At 34.8% G+C, this 13,466-nt stretch overlaps 1 protein-coding gene and 1 long non-coding RNA gene across 2 annotated transcripts; both read left to right on the top strand.

Moving 5' to 3' along the window:
• The first annotated feature begins 169 nt into the window (after positions 1-169).
• On the top strand, positions 170-6,935 carry LOC103848569. Its single transcript, XR_629144.3, has 4 exons — positions 170-3,494; positions 3,621-3,729; positions 4,068-4,191; positions 4,282-6,935. It is a non-coding gene; the product is annotated as an uncharacterized LOC103848569 (long non-coding RNA).
• Positions 6,936-8,671: 1,736 nt separating this feature from the next.
• Positions 8,672-10,347, top strand: LOC103848568 (proteasome subunit alpha type-1-A). The gene is made up of 2 exons (XM_009125450.3): positions 8,672-9,089; positions 9,702-10,347. Exons 1-2 carry the CDS (start codon positions 8,739-8,741, stop codon positions 10,164-10,166), a joined length of 816 nt encoding a protein of 271 aa, XP_009123698.1. The 5' UTR covers positions 8,672-8,738; the 3' UTR covers positions 10,167-10,347.
• Positions 10,348-13,466: the final 3,119 nt, after the last annotated feature.

Genomic DNA, 13,466 nt, shown 5'->3' with positions numbered 1-13,466 from the left:
GTTCTAGAACCCCTTCATGTGTAAGACTCAGCTTCGTCTCAGAAAGAAACACAAATCCTGGGCGATGCTTCTGACACATCTGCGTAAAGCGTCGAACTGTGAGGTCGTTTCCAATCCCTCGACAGTTCCAACTGATTGTCTTCATGGATAATTTGGGGGGGGGGGGGGGGGGGGTTTGGACCCCTCTAACTCATTAGCCTTATGTGAACTTGATCTCCCTTTCTTTGAACTGTTGTGACAACTGTGCTTATGACGATTTGTGTGTCTCGAAGAAGAGACACCATGATTCCTTGGAGAACCTCGACGAAGGAACTCTGTTTTTCTAATTGGCATACCACGTGTAACTACATGCCGTGAACTCCCCTTGTATGAAGGTTTGGTTCTAGCCTCAGCTGGATTGAGAGAACGTGACCCCACGTGATGAGATTCATCGCCGTCCTCCATGTCTTCTAAATCCTCACCAATTAGATCATCCGCTGCCTCATCCAACACCTCAGCATCCCTAGATGCATCATGTTGCCGCAACACTAAGCCATCTGATTCCCAATATCCATGTCCTGTAAAGCGCCTATCACCTGGCCATTTTCCATATCATCCATGTAGTTTTCTTTCTCCATATGAGAGAAATTAATAGCACGAGGCTCACCCTTATCACGAAGTGTGACATTTGTCATATTGATAACGATCACGCTCTGTTCTATCAGCCAACAAAGATTGGCGTGTATTTGGCTCAAAAGGGAGATGAACTGCGAGAACACCCCAGCCTCCTTAGCCTGTAGCCTCTGTTCCTCCATTTTCTTAGGACAGTGTGTGGCTTCGTGAGATAGGAAACCACAGTATGAGCAATGCTTGAAGAGCTTCTCATATTTGAACTGAATAGTAACCTCATCACCTCGTGGAGATTGTACCTTCTTGTTAAAGACTAACGACTTCCTTGTGTCAGCCTCCACCAGTAAGCGACCCGCTGACAGTTCAATCGTGTCAACGTGTCCGAGCTTCTTCCCAATATTCTTTAAGTTCTTCACTGTCCAGAGATGGAGCGGTATTCCTATGATCTCCACCCAGAAAGGAATGATCCAGGAATACTCATCATGAACAATGGGCTCCGATCAGACCATCACAAACATAAAGAAGTTATAGTGAAATGGCCCTTGACTAAGTACATCCTGTATATCCTCTTCTGATGAAAAGTTGAACAAGAACTTCCTATTACCAAGATCATTGGCCATAACTCTGTCTTGTACTCCCCATTGGGTCGGCATAGATATGATCAGCTTCTCAACATCTTGTTTCTTCGGGTTTAAGATTTTACCAATCGGTGACATATGGAACTCCCGAATTGAGAATCCTCCTCCTCTTCCAACTGAATAGGATCGTCGTCTTCTTCATACAAGATCCCTTTTCCCTTCAAATCTGTCATAGGAGCAGATGAAAACCTCTGAGAGGTTCCCATATTACACATCAGAGAAACACATATCCAACGTAAAACCAAAATACACACCAGCCAAAGGGCTCGTTATATGAGATCCGGGCCTGATATCGAGAGATCGGACAAATCAACCAGCCAAAGAACTAGTAAACACAGATCCAACCTTGATATCAAAAGTTCAAAAAACAAATAAAGGCCAAATAGAGTGTCAAAACGAAACCGAGATGAAATCTTATACAACTTTCTTGATGGAGAAGCCACGATAATCCATTGCCCACTGTGTGAGAAAACCTGGATCCAGAAGAGTGAGAGAGTCGATGCTAACACAAATAATCATTGTGGGCATGTTACTCATACTATAATCGTATACTTGTTTAGCATAACGACCCTACATAGTACACATCATCTTCACATTACTGTATAATATAAACTTAAGTTAATAAATATAATATACATATTTAGGTAGCAAATAAGAAAAGGTAAAGTACTTAAGCTTACTTTTGGTCACGTAACTCAATCAAGAGCCTCATGTTATCTTTTCCTTTTATCATTTTGTTTTCAATAGAACCGAAGTTAACTATTTGACCAATAACATCTACATTCCAAAATAAAAATAATTAAATTAACACAAATAATACAAAACCAAAAGAATATCTAAACTTTACAAATTCAATTAAGTAGGTATAATATTAAAGTTATTTAATAAGCAGATTAATAGCCTTAAAATCATATATAAATTATTAGTGCATGAACAATTCCCAGTTGAAAATTACTTACCAACCAAACGACTTTTATCAGCTTTTCCACCAGGAATTTCAGTGTAATCAGCCAAATACTTCTCAGGAACTTCACTTGGAAAATTATTTGGTTTTGCAACAAAAGTCGCGTGGAAGAACCCAATTTTGTACGGATGAGAGCTTGTCTGATAATCACCAATAGCATCGTACACTTTGAATAACTGGACAACCTTCAAATTTTTTGATGAGCTGTTCACAAACTGAAGCATGAAATTTTATCCCTGATCGAATATATGAAAGTTATGAGTTAGACAAATAAATTATAAGGGTTGACGGAAAGCAGAATAAGTAGTTATGAAACACTATAAAAAATATTGTTCATTGTAAAGTAAATATAATATATGACGATTATGAGTTTTGAGAAATTTAGTACCAAAAACAAATACCATTTCGATGGTGTTGTCGTATTCTTTGTTATAATTTCTCCACAAGCGAAAAAATCCGTACTTCAATATGCCATGTATCTTTAGACGGGTTTTTAAAAATTGTTAGGAAAAGAGAATAGTTGTATTGTAAGACGTTAGACGTTTGGGGTTCCAGTTATATATATAGTCTACCTTCCACATTAGACATTTATTAGGGAATATTTTACATAATAAATGACGTTTTTGAAATAATTTTTATCAAGAAAGAAACTAAAATTATATTACCATAAGGTGAAATGCAATAAACACAATACCAACTTGGCACAAGTAATCCATATTCAAAAAGGGTAAATTATTAAAAGCGAGCTAACAAATTATAATGCATTAACTATTATCAACTTGCGCAAGTAATAGGGGAATTTAAAAAAATGGTAAAGTTATAAATAAACGGGCAAAAAATTATAAACATTAAGGTTACTTAGGTAAATTATTAAAAACAATAAGGTAAATTACATTTAAACAATGCAATAAATACTAGCAACTTGCTAGGGATGGCAATTGGACCGCGATCCGCGGGCCTGGCCCGTAAAAGTCCCATGCAGGACGGGTTTGTGCTTAGGCCCGATAAAGTGCGGGCCTTTCGGGCTGGGTAATTTTGGGTTTGGGCCATAGCGGGTTGGGTCTACGCGGTTTAGCGGGACGTGGGAAGCCCGCATTTCTTCATTTTCATCTTTCAGACTTCTCACCGACGAGGAGACGACTCTTGCGACCACCGAAGCTTCTCTTCTTCCTCCAGCCACCGCCGGAGCTTCTCTTATTCGTCGATCAACCACCATAGGCCGTAGCTTCTCTTTCTCGGTTAAACAGGTGTCGATTTCTTCCTCTGAGTAGACACCATTTAAGGTTAGTCTCTGCATGCATAGAACTCTGGCTTGATCTCATAGAAGAATTTGTTTCTGAGCTCTTAATTTTATTCTGAATAAGTGGCAGTTGTTCTAATTCATAGATATTTGTTTCTTATTTTTGAAGTATCAATAGTGATCCCAAGATCCATGATGGATGGTTTTGACTTTTGTATGCAAGCTTGAATCTTAGAGTACACGCCTGTTCGTTCAGATTCTGCTATTGACTACCAATGGTATATTCACTCCTGAGCTTTTATATCCTTGACTATGAAATTTTCGGATCCAGAGTTCTATAACTTGATTGTTTTGTTTGAAACTTGATCGTTTTAGTACGAGAAGCCTCCAAGCGTTTGATGTTGTGCCGTTTATTTTCTCTTGTGTTCACTTGTTCTGTATGTGTGATTTTTAATGGTATCAGAGATTATTACATACAACAGCCGTCCAAGTGATCCCAAAGACTGAAACTCAATAACTTGATTGGTTTATTTTCTCTTGTGTTCACTTGTTCTGTATGTTTGACCTTATTGGAACTAAGTTTTTTTTTTTTTTGACTTTCTGTTGTTGTGGGAAGCACTTGCTCTGTTGCCGATAGGGATTAGTGTAAATCAGCTGCGTTCTCTTCCTGAAGGTGCTACTACCATGGCTGTTCCAGTTGCTATGGGTGCATACATCTGTAGTTATGTACCTTTAACTTTGTAAGTTACACGTTTTAGGTGCTTCCATTTACTTTCCTTGCAAATTTAGTATGTAACTGATTCCATTCACATTATCTTTGCATCTTTTAGGTTACTGTGCCATCCTTTGCATCTGTCTACAACGAGTATGCTCTAAAGAGCCAGTACGACACAAGCATTCATCTCTAGCTAATCCTCATACAAGTTTTTTCCTTATGGCATCAGAGAAGTGAGGATCTTCTAGTAACATTGGAAGGCTTCTGGTGACCGTTGCTTGTAGAATTAGATGTTTAGTCATGTTAATAAAACTGATGTGATAATCGTTGATAATAATACTTGTGCATTGATTCCAGCTTAGTAACTCGTTTATACACTATGTTATCTGTGTCGTTTTAGTTTTAAACCCTACTTCTAGTGTGTCGTTAGTTTCTGTAAATTATAAATAATTAATTTTAAAAAAATTAAATTTAAAATATTTACAAAATTAAAAACCCTAACAAATAAACCTAAACACACGATACCTATTCTCTCACCGTCTCACGACTCATCGTGACTTTGTGAGGAAAACATAAACACAAAAAAAACTTGAGAAAGCAAGAGGCTATGGATCCTAATTTCAAGCTATTCGATACCTGTGACTTGGACACACAAGGACTGATAGCAGCTCTTAACGCTACTACTGATGCTTTTTGTGATGATGGAAAGAAGCAAGAACGGAAACGAAGGCTGATCGAAGTAGATGATGATGAAGTTGATACTCCCATTTTCGTATGTGGAGTATGAAAAAGTGAGAGACACTTGGAGTTATTTGAATGCTGATGTCCAAACCATTTGTCGAAACACGGCGAAAGCAGATGTGTTCCGGTTGTTTGAAAGCGACAGAGATACACTGATGAGGGAATTGGCGAGTCTTCCTGGAAGAGTTTCCTTGACGTCTGATTTGTGGTCATCGCTAAAACGTGAGGGTTATATATGTGTGACGGCTCATTACATTGATCGAAATTGGAAGTCGAACAGCAAGATCTTGACGTTTTTTGCTTTATCACCACCACATACGGGTATGAATGTTGCGATGCAGCTCCTTGAATCACTGAAAGAGTGGGGAATAGAAAAAAAGGTGTTCTCGATCACATTCCATAATGCTACAAGCAACGACTCGATGCAAGATATTGTGAAATCGCAGCTGATGTTGAACGATGACTTGTTGTGTGGTGGAGAATTTTTCCATGTCAGATGTGCAGCTCACATACTTACCTCAAAGTGCAAGATGGTTTGAAGGTTATTGGAGGTTCTTTGCACAAAGTAAGAGAGAGTATTAAGTATGTATGAGCATCGGAAGCGCGTGAAGTATTGTTTGATAAATGTGTGGTTGCTGCTGGTATAAAGGAAAATGCGGGTCTGATACTGGATGTGCAGACAAGATGAAATTCGACTTTCTATATGCTTGAAAAAGCCATCAAGTTCCGCAAAGCGTTTCTTAAGTTGGAGACTTTTGATAGGAGATGTTATAAAATGGCGCCTACAGCTGAGGAATGGACAAGAGCTGAGAATATTTGCTGTTTTTTGGGACCTTTCGCTGTGATTACAAGTTTGATGTCTGGTTCCAATTACCCGACTTCAAACTTGTATTTCTATCAGGTTTGGTTGATCCATGATTGGCTTCGAATTAATGAAGAAAGCCAAGATGAGGTTGTCAGAGAGATGGTGCCACCGATGAAAGAGAAGTTCGATAAATATTGGGAAGAAGTCAGTTGTGTTTTCGCGATGGCAGTCGTCTTTGATCCACGTTTTAAGCTTTCTATTGTGGATTGTTGTTTAGGGAAGCTTGACATGAGTACATGTGATGCAAAGTTGAGAAACTTGCGTGATAAGCTTAGTACTCTGTTTGAGTCTTACGACAAAAAATCTAAAGACTAACTCACCTTCTACAGAGCCACGTGAGACGGTTCCACAAAATGTTTTGTGCTGAAGGGTCAATGGGTATGTTTGAGAACTACAATGTGAGTGTTTCGATTTTTTTTAACATTCTGTTTATTTATTTTTTTTAAATAGTTTTTGATCTTTTTTTAAACCTTCATAGGATTTCTTTGCGTTTCGCAAAGTCAGCGGTGTTGTGAGTGGAAAAACACCTCTAGAAGCTTATCTTGATGAACCACCCTTGGACTTTAATAGTTTCCGGAGCATGGACATTCTCAAGTGGTGGAAAGATAATACTCATAGGTATGGCGATTTGTCAGCAGTGGCTTGTGATTTACTGAGTATTCCTATTACAACAGTGGCTTCAGAGTCTTCCTTTAGCATTGGATCGCGAGTCCTTAATAAATACAGGAGCCGTCTACTCCCGAAGAATGTGCAAGCTCTGATGTGTACTAGGAACTGGCTAAAGGGATATGAAGCTTATTAACATGGTAAAATATTCTCATTATCATATAATTTTGAGTACCATGACTATTAATATTTACTAACTTCAACTATTGATATTTTCTAAAGATGAAATTCATGATGAAGAAGAGAAGCTACCATCATTTGAATCCATTGTCAATGGTGAAGATGAAGATGAAGAAGAAGAAGTTTAATTTAATTTTATTTTGATTTGGTGTTTTGCTTTTATCTACATTTAGAATGACTGTTTGGATTTGGGTTTTTATTATGTTTGGGATTCATCGTTTGGATCTGGTGTTTTTTTTTTAACTTAAATTTGGTTAAGACTTGAAAAATTTGCAGTGTTTGTCTGTGCTTTTAGTAATGTACTTTTGCAAACAATATCACTATCACTTAAATGATGCATTGGTATCAGTCCTACATACGAGTCATATGGTACGAGTAAAACACTTGGTATTGACTTGATACAATATGTATACGATGAAATCTAATAATTGACTTATTGTGTTGCCAACATAATGTTGGTAATGACTTGATATAAAATCTAATGCCGTTTTTTCTTAGGTGCTTTTGGTGAAGTTTATATTTAACTATGTTGGACTAATCTTGATTTTTATTTACTATCAGCAGACAGCAGTGCCGCAAAGGACCACCGGAGAGAGAGACTTAGACTACCGGCGGGGCGGGCCACGGCGGAGCGGGGCGGGTGGTACCGTTTGCCACTAATATTTGACGACCCGCGGGCTGCCCGCAAAAGGCTTAAGATGTTAGCGGGGGGGGGGGGGGGTTTGGGCTTAAGGATTGAGACCGCGGGTTGTGGCGGGCTAACCCGCAAAGAACCGCCGGAGAGAGAGACCACGGCGGGGTGGGCTACGGCGGGGCGGGTGGTACCAATTGTCATTCCTACAACTTGCGCAAGTAATAGAAAATTAAGGTAAGTTATTATAGACGTTACAATTGATTAAAACATCAATGTAAATTACATTTTAAAGATCCATGTCTACAATATAATTAATTTTATAAATTTATTTATAATTTAATAAATGATTTATAAAGCATGCATGAAATTTATTAGACATTAATAGTTATTATGATACTTTATATACAAATATAAAGTTTTCTATACGAATAAAATCATTATATCAATTCAAATAAACATTTTTGTTTCTTATTTTATGTAATTTATAAATATATATAAAAATTGATCACATTATTACTCTTTCATAGTCTCAACAATTAGTTACCATAAATAATTATTTCTAAAATTATGTATATTATTTTAGAAAGTGGTAATTGAATTATCCTTTCCTTTTAGATATTATTATAATAAATAAAATTAAAAATCATCGGCCAATCAAATTATAACAATTTGAAGAGTTCATTTATGATCGACACATAATAAAAAATCACTTATGTGACTTCTCAATCAATATATAGTAGGTTTATATTTTTTATAAATAATTTATAACATTTTATAAATTATTTTAAAATTCTGATAAATTTATTCTTTAAATAACGATAAATAATTTAAAAATAATATTAATAAACATTTTTGGATTTTGTAATATTTAAAGTATTTATTATACAATTATATTCAAATACAGTTCATCAAGTAGAGTATAAAACTATTATAATTATCTTATATAAATTTTCGTTCATTATATTTTATAGTTTATGAATATTAAAAGTAATAAATAAAACATTATTAATCTTTCTATAATTTCGAGAATTAGTTTTCATAAATTTTTATTTGTAATATTCTTTAGATTATATGGCAAGTGATGTTAAATGATTTTAGATTTACCTTAAATTTTTAGATCTAAACTAAATAAATAAAAATTAAATCAAATTATAAAAATTTCTTGAAACTTTACCTATGAGCGATACATCACCAAAAATCACTAAATTGACTTTTCATTTAATATATATGGGGATATTCAAAAGTTGTTATTTTAAAATTTCCCTTGGTTTGATAAAGTTTCATAAGTAACCGATTCTAGTAGGTTATTATCTGGTTTAGGCAATATCCTTAAATCACAGCGTGACGCCAATACTATAGCCCAACATAACGTATAAGCCCATTCAAGTAATATAAGGCCCATTTGTTCAGTTCCATCAAAGAGAAAGAAGAACCATGGCTTGAAGGAAAAGAAAAGCTTCTGACGAAGAAGAAGAAGAAGAAGAAGATGTTCAGGAATCAGTACGACACAGACGTGACGACATGGAGCCCAACAGGTCGTCTGTTCCAAGTAGAATACGCCATGGAAGCAGTGAAGCAAGGCTCAGCCGCAATTGGACTCAGATCTCGCTCCCATGTAGTCCTGGCGTGCGTCAACAAAGCCCAATCTGAGCTCTCGTCGCATCAGAAGAAGATCTTCAAAGTGGATGACCACATAGGCGTCGCAATCGCTGGACTCACTGCGGATGGACGTGTTCTCTCCCGTTATATGAGATCGGAAGCTATCAATCACTCCTTCACATATGAGTCTCCACTTCCCGTTGGTCGTCTCGTTGTTCATCTTGCTGATAAGGCTCAGGTTAGTCACAGCTGAGTCACTACTCCAGCTTGATGTTGTTCTACAACTTGCCTATTCTTATGTGCTACATACATTTCACTTAACTTGTATGAGCTGTTTTGTTCAGAACTGCATATAAATGATTTTTGTTTTGCTACATATCAGTTGAAGAGGTGAGAGAATCTCTCTTATTTTTATTTATTTTTATTGGTCTTGTTTGCTTCTATGTTTAGTAATTGAAAAGGTAAATTGGGACCTTTAGAAGCAAACTGAATTGGTTTCTGTTTTGTTCTTTGGGTATCTTATAGCTTCTTGGTGCAGTTGGCTTAGGTAATAGTTTCTTTGTAACTGGTAATAACAGCTTATCAGCCTGTTTCCCACTTCCCAGTAAAAAAGTATGCAAATTTGTAGGCTTCGACCCCAGATGAGACAGAGAAGAAGGTTGTTGCCTTTAAGCGTCTGCTACATGGGTCTTATATTCCTCATTCTCATATTTTTATCAGTTGGTTTTCTCATCTTTTATGAGATATTTTGCTACAGTGGTTCATATCAAGTTACTTTGGTATCGTTATCTTCATCTTTACTAAGGCTTCAAAAAAAAGAAGTAATATTTTTGTTTTCTTTTGTTCGCAGGTCTGCACCCAAAGATCATGGAAACGACCCTATGGCGTGGGTTTGTTGGTAGGTGGACTGGATGAGTCTGGAGCCCACCTTTACTACAACTGCCCCAGCGGAAACTACTTCGAGTATCAAGCTTTTGCTATCGGGTCCCGTTCTCAAGCTGCAAAGACCTACCTGGAACGCAGGTTTGAGAGCTTTGCGGATTCCTCAAGAGAAGATCTGATCAAAGATGCGATTTTGGCTGTTAGGGAGACACTGCAGGGAGAAACACTCAAGAGTTCTCTGTGCACCGTATCTGTTCTAGGTGTTGGTGAACCATTCCACTTCTTGGACCAGGAAACGATACAGAATGTGATCGATACGTTTGAGAAAGTTGCAGATGAAGAGGAAGGAGAAGGTGAGGCCGAACCTGCTGCACCCGCAGAAGAGGGTGGTGATGGTACAGGTGACCAAGACGTGGCTCCAATGGAAACCTAAGGCTTTTGTGTGTAACACTGGAATTATTTTATCATTTACTTTTGGATAATTTCATATGAATCATTTGCAAATGGCTGCGTCTGGAAATCTCGTGGAGTTGAAATCAATTTAGTCATTGCTGCCCGCTGAGACTTGTATTATTTTAGTCATTTTGATTCAAAGTTCTTATTTAGTCCGACAATCCCCATAACTTGTTCGGTGAACAATACACGCGAAACAACTTTTTTTATCTACTCACACACTCGCACCTTTTAGCAATAGCTAGAACAATGACCACCACCATTCCTAAAAAAGGGGACTCATAAGAGACTCCATCAAGACTTTCTTCAAGAATTGCATGGGTGAACTGTACCAGCCAAAAGTACAAACTTCTTTTTATACAGTTGACTTGTCGAGAGAGTACGCAGCTATTGTTGGCTCAGGTTCGGTTCGGTTTGATTTGAAAGGAGTGTTGGTGGTTTCTCTAGTATGTCCTATTGCCTGAATGTGCAATCTCTGGACTATCTAACCAATGTTATGGAAGCAAAGTAGATGGTCGCTAAGAAGCCATCTTAATCGCAAGGCCATCTTTAATTCCTGCAAATTCTTGAACTGTTCCAATAGAAAATTTCACTAGGCTCTCTGTAGTGTTTCAGACGCTTATTAAACAGAAATATATTTTAACATTTGAAGTCTATATATTTTGCCTATCACTGGTAGTTATCTCTCTCCAACGGAGATGTAATCTCAAAGATTCATTCTCATATCGGATACCAATTAAACTGCACATTTATAACCGTAAGTTTCCTTGATTGTTGCACATATTCTTTACAAGAAACTCTAACAAATAGCTAGTAAGTTTAAGGATTAAGAAAACAAAATAGTTTGATGTACAACTTCGGGAAAACGAATTCTTACTTAACATATCGCTATATGTTCAATTGATACCTAGCTTATATAACCGCGCAAAAACATATAAGTACTTTCAAAATTTTTAAGTAACATACTTTTTGTTTACTTTTTTTTTTGGCAAAATCATACATTAGTCGCCACATCAGCTGACACATCATCTAATTTTGATGACGTAGATGAATGCCATTGTAGGATATTTTCTTAAAAACTAAAATAAATCAAAATAGTTATTTTATAAAAATATTTTTTAGAAAATTTAAACATTTGTAAATTTTTATTATTTAGTAAAATTAACAAAAGTTAATTAAATAATAGAATTTTAAACTTATATAATAGATATCTTATTATATAAAACTTTGTTCTTCAAATTCCTAATTAACATGATCACGACACATAGCAATTATATATTTAAGATTGTCATATGTGTTAATCTATCTCATAATTAAAAATATATATACTAAGATATCAACAAAAATAAATTTTATTAAAAAATCTTATTAAATATATTATTTAATAATAATTTTCCTTTTTTAAAATCCTAATCAAAAGATAATTGCAAAAGATTATTTGATAATAATTTCCTTTCTAATATTGTGACATGTGTTAAAATATATAAAATATTAAAAATATAGATAATAAGATAATAAAAACAAATTTTAAAAAGGCTACTTTTAAAATTTATTTAATAGTAAAATTGATTTTTAAAAATATTTAGTAGTAATATTTTTAGAAATTTTCCTTTTTCAAAATCCTAGAAAATAGATTTGAAAACAATTTACTTAATATAAATTTTCTTTTCTAAGCTTTTAACGAAAAAATAATTATAAAAGATTATATTGAGCTTGGTTTTTCAAAATATCTAATTAACATGATTGTGACACATGGTAGTTATATTGTGATATATGTTCAACTATATAACAATCAAAAATATATATACTAAAATAATAATAATAAAATTCTCTTAAAAATTAATTATAAATATTATTTAAGAGTCTTATTATTATTATTATTATTAATTTTTTTTTTCATTATAATGTTTGTTTTAAAATATACTAAAGATAGAGAATTATAAAATATAAACATTAACTTTTAAGAAAAAATGTTAAACAAAAAAGAATGGTAAAATCTTACAAGTACAATACATTATTAACATGAAAAAATAACTTTAAAATAAATAATATTACTTTTTTTAAAACTTAATTAAAAGAAAATTGTAAAAGTACTCTTATTATTTTCTTATAAGTACATAACTTTCCTTTTTAATAGATAATTATATGTTAAAAAACTTATGAGAAAAAATAGCTACAAATATTTCACATTTATATTTAGGTTTAAGGTTCCACATATTATTTTTACAAAACACAATAGTATTTACATGAAAAGTATTATCTGAGTATTTTCTTTTAATTTCTTGATACATTTCAGCGGTCTATTATCTTTATTACATCTTATGATGCTAGCATAACTTTTAATTTTTATGTTACTGACGTACATGAGTATGTGTGCATATGATAAATATGTGTTTATATGTATAAGACAAAATATATAGATAATTAAACAGAATTTTTTATTAAAAATAAAATAATTAATTTCCTTTTTAAAAGTCTAAATAAAATAAAAATGTAAAAGTAATCTTATTTTTCTTATAATTAACTAACTTTACTTTTTAATAATTTTATGTTAAAAAATATAAACCAAAATTAACTTCAAACATTTCACCTGATATGATTGTGTATCTGTCAATTTTTTTTTTTTTTTTTGTCACCAACATTACAGACTCAAATAGACTCTGTAAACCAAGCCGGGAGATGTTGATCCATGTGAACGACGAAAGACGTTTGTTTCCTGACACTGCGTGCTAGGTTATCCGCCTTTGTATTTTGCGTTCTTGGTACATGTATAATCTCTGATCTTGTGAAACTTTCTTTCAAAGTCTTGATATCTTCCAGATAACTTGCAAAAGCTGGCCACTCTTCTGGTTCCGAAACCATCTTCACCAATTGAGAACAATCCGTTGCAAACGTAACCTGGTATTGACGTAGATTCCTCATACATTCCATAGCCCATAGAAGCGCCTCCATCTCTGCGTGCAAGGGAGTTAAAGAAGCCCTTACATTCCTTGCTCCCATTAAACCTTCAAAACCTTCTAAAGTACTGAACCAGCCCTGACCAGAGAGCCTATCCCCCTCTTTCCACGAACCATCTGTAAAACACCATCGTCCAGAAATTGGCGGCAAAGATGCTTGAACCTGTGTACCCACCGTTTGGTCCTTCAAAATCTGTGCCTTTGCCCATAGTATGGATTTCGTTTCCGCCAGCTTAAGAGTGTCTCTAGGGTCTATCTCCAGATTACTAAAAACCTTATTATTTCTTCCTTTCCAAATGTACCACAATATCCAAGCAAAGTGA

The sequence above is a fragment of the Brassica rapa genome, chromosome A02 (genome assembly GCF_000309985.2).
Source record: "Brassica rapa cultivar Chiifu-401-42 chromosome A02, CAAS_Brap_v3.01, whole genome shotgun sequence".
Lineage (NCBI taxonomy): Eukaryota > Viridiplantae > Streptophyta > Magnoliopsida > Brassicales > Brassicaceae > Brassica > Brassica rapa.
Note: the sequence above shows the minus strand (reverse complement) of the source record. Positions and strands in the feature narration are given on the sequence as shown.